This window comes from Malurus melanocephalus, unplaced genomic scaffold (genome assembly GCF_030028575.1).
Source record: "Malurus melanocephalus ecotype Western Australia unplaced genomic scaffold, MMel_1.1 scaffold_1209, whole genome shotgun sequence".
NCBI classification, from domain to species: Eukaryota; Metazoa; Chordata; class Aves; order Passeriformes; family Maluridae; genus Malurus; species Malurus melanocephalus.
The window spans coordinates 36,841-39,240 of record NW_026624441.1 but is presented as its reverse complement, the minus strand read 5'-3'; the positions used below and the strand labels follow the sequence as shown (position 1 = coordinate 39,240).

General features: G+C 53.5%; 1 protein-coding gene across 1 annotated transcript in view; it reads left to right on the top strand.

Moving 5' to 3' along the window:
* LOC130586565 (CUB and sushi domain-containing protein 2-like) overlaps positions 1-2,400 on the top strand; it is a gene marked incomplete at its 5' end in the record, with an annotated part of 54,308 nt that overhangs the window by 31,430 nt on the left and 20,478 nt on the right. Inside the window, 3 exons of the mRNA XM_057387413.1 lie at positions 224-412; positions 1,008-1,154; positions 2,035-2,224. Coding sequence (XP_057243396.1) covers positions 224-412; positions 1,008-1,154; positions 2,035-2,224 — 526 coding nt within the window. The remainder of the gene's footprint in view (positions 1-223; positions 413-1,007; positions 1,155-2,034; positions 2,225-2,400) is intronic.

Sequence of the window (2,400 nt, the reverse complement as noted above, 5' to 3'; positions counted from 1 at the left end):
CTCTGTTGAGCTGTGAAGCTCCTCAGGCCTCCCCTGGTGGAACAATGCCCTGCAAAGAAACTTCAGCGCCTTCCCCGGGGCAAAGGCCAACAAAATCTGATTAAAATGACATCAAAAATTTCCAAACTGTTACATTTTCCAACATCTTGACCTGGCTGGCCAGGACCGACCCCATGCTTCAATCCTTCCCAAAAAAACCCGGAATTTCCATTTCCCTTGGCAGTGCCGTGCCCCATGAACCAGCTGCTGACGGATTCCAGCGGGGTGATCCTGAGCCAGAGCTCCCAGGGCAGTTATCCTCACTTCCAGACCTGTTCCTGGGTGCTGCAGCTCGAGCCGGGCTACAACATCTCGCTCACCATCGATTACTTCCTCAGCGAGAAGCAGTTCGACGAGTTCGAAATCTTCGACGGTAAGGGAGGATTTCCAGGATTTCCCCGCCCTTCTGATGATTCCATCCCGAAGTTTCCTGGGATTCCATAATCCTGTGGAAATCAAAGGGGAAGGAGCATTCCAGGGCCAGATTCCCACCTGGAACCTTCTCCTGGCTTTGCAGAAAGCTCCTCAAGAGCCTCAGTGATTCCCCTTGTAAGGAATTCCCAGTGGTTTGGTTTTTGGGTGGATTTGAAGCCAAATCCTTTTTTTTTTCCAAGGAAACGGAGCAGAGATCGCTGCAGGGGATGGGGTGGGGAAGCGGGAATTCTCCTCTCTGAAGGCCACAGGGAGCGGATTCTCTGAGCCCAGGAATTCTTGGGAACGGAGAGAGGATTCCAACGCAGAACACGGGAGCCATGATGATGCTCTGCTGGAACAAATCCCATTTTTACGGGCTCATCTGTGGGKTTTTGGATTGCCAGGAGCAGGATTCCCTGGAATTTGTGTCCACAGGGATCTCCGAGCTGCTTTTCCTATGGGAAAAGCTCGGAGTGCCCACTCCCCACACCAGGACACCGAGCCCCCCGAGCAGCTCCGGGGCAGCTTGGACCTTTCCTGTCCCCATTCCCCAGGTCCCTCCGGGCAGAGCCCCCTGCTGCTGTCCCTGAGCGGGAATTCCTCGGCCCCTCTGACYGTCACCAGCAGCGGGAACAGCGTCTACCTGCGCTGGTCCTCCGACCATGCCTACAACAGGAAAGGCTTCAAAATCCGCTACTCCGGTGAGTTCCCGGCCGGGAGAATCCGTGGAGTTCCCGCAGGAAAAATCCGGATGTGGGGGTGGACGTGCACAAAGCCGGGCTTGTTCCGGGCTGGGACAGGCAGGTTCTGTCCAGGAGAAACTTTGGAGCTGGGGCTGGTTCTTCAACCAGTCTGGAACAGTCAAAAATGGGATTCTGGGATCACAATCAGGAGAAATTCGAGAGAAAAATCTTGAAAGTTGTGGTTGGTTCCTCAACCAGTCTGGAACAGGCAGAAATGGGATTGTGGGTTCACAACAGGAGAAATTCCCTGGAAACTTTGAGTTCTTTCTCAATCCCTCTTTAACAGTCAGAACCAGGATTGTGGGATGTTAATCAGGAGGAATTCCAGGGAGAAATCTTGGAGCTTTGATTTGTTTCTCAACCAGTCTGGAGCAGTCAGAGCCAGTATTGTGGGATCACAGTCGGGAGATATTCCAGGGAGAAACCTGGAAACTTTGGGTTATTTCTCGACCCCTCTTTATCAATCAGTCTAGGATTGTAGGATCCCAATCAGGAGAAATTCCAAGGAGAAACCTGGAATCTTCGAGTCTTTTCTCAATCAATCAGGATCAGGATTGTAGTATCTTAATATGGAGAAGTTCCAGGGAGAAACCTTTGAGTTCTTTCTCAACCACCCTGTAACAATCAGGACCAGGATTGTGGGATCACAACCAGGAGAAATTCCAGGGAAAAACCTTGCAGCTTTGATTTGTTTCTCAACCACCCTTTAACAATCAGAGCCAGGATTGTGGGGTCACAATCAGGATCACAACCAGATGCAATTCCCAGCAGTGGGGAAGGAAATGACCCCATTTCTGCCCATCCAGTGACGATTCCCTTTCTCCTCCCTCTTTCCCAGCTCCCTACTGCAGCCTCCCGCAGCCTCCCGCTCACGGGATGATCCTGAGCCACTCCGGGCTGCGCCCCGGCAGCACCGTGCGCTTCGGCTGCGACGCCGGCTACCGCCTGGTGGGCCACAGCACCAGCACCTGCGCCCAGCACCCCCAGGGCCACTTCCACTGGAGGGAAGCCATCCCCCTGTGCCAAGGTGAGGGTCGGGATYGGGTTCTGGGAATCCCGGGAAAAGGGAGGGAAAGGCAGTGGGAAAACGCCGCAGTTGGAATTCCCGTTGAGAGTTCCGTGTTGAGGACAGGCTCAAGAGCATTGACGGGTGATCCAATGGGATGGGCGAAGAGGAAGGGAGTAACTGGGAATGAGAAAAGAG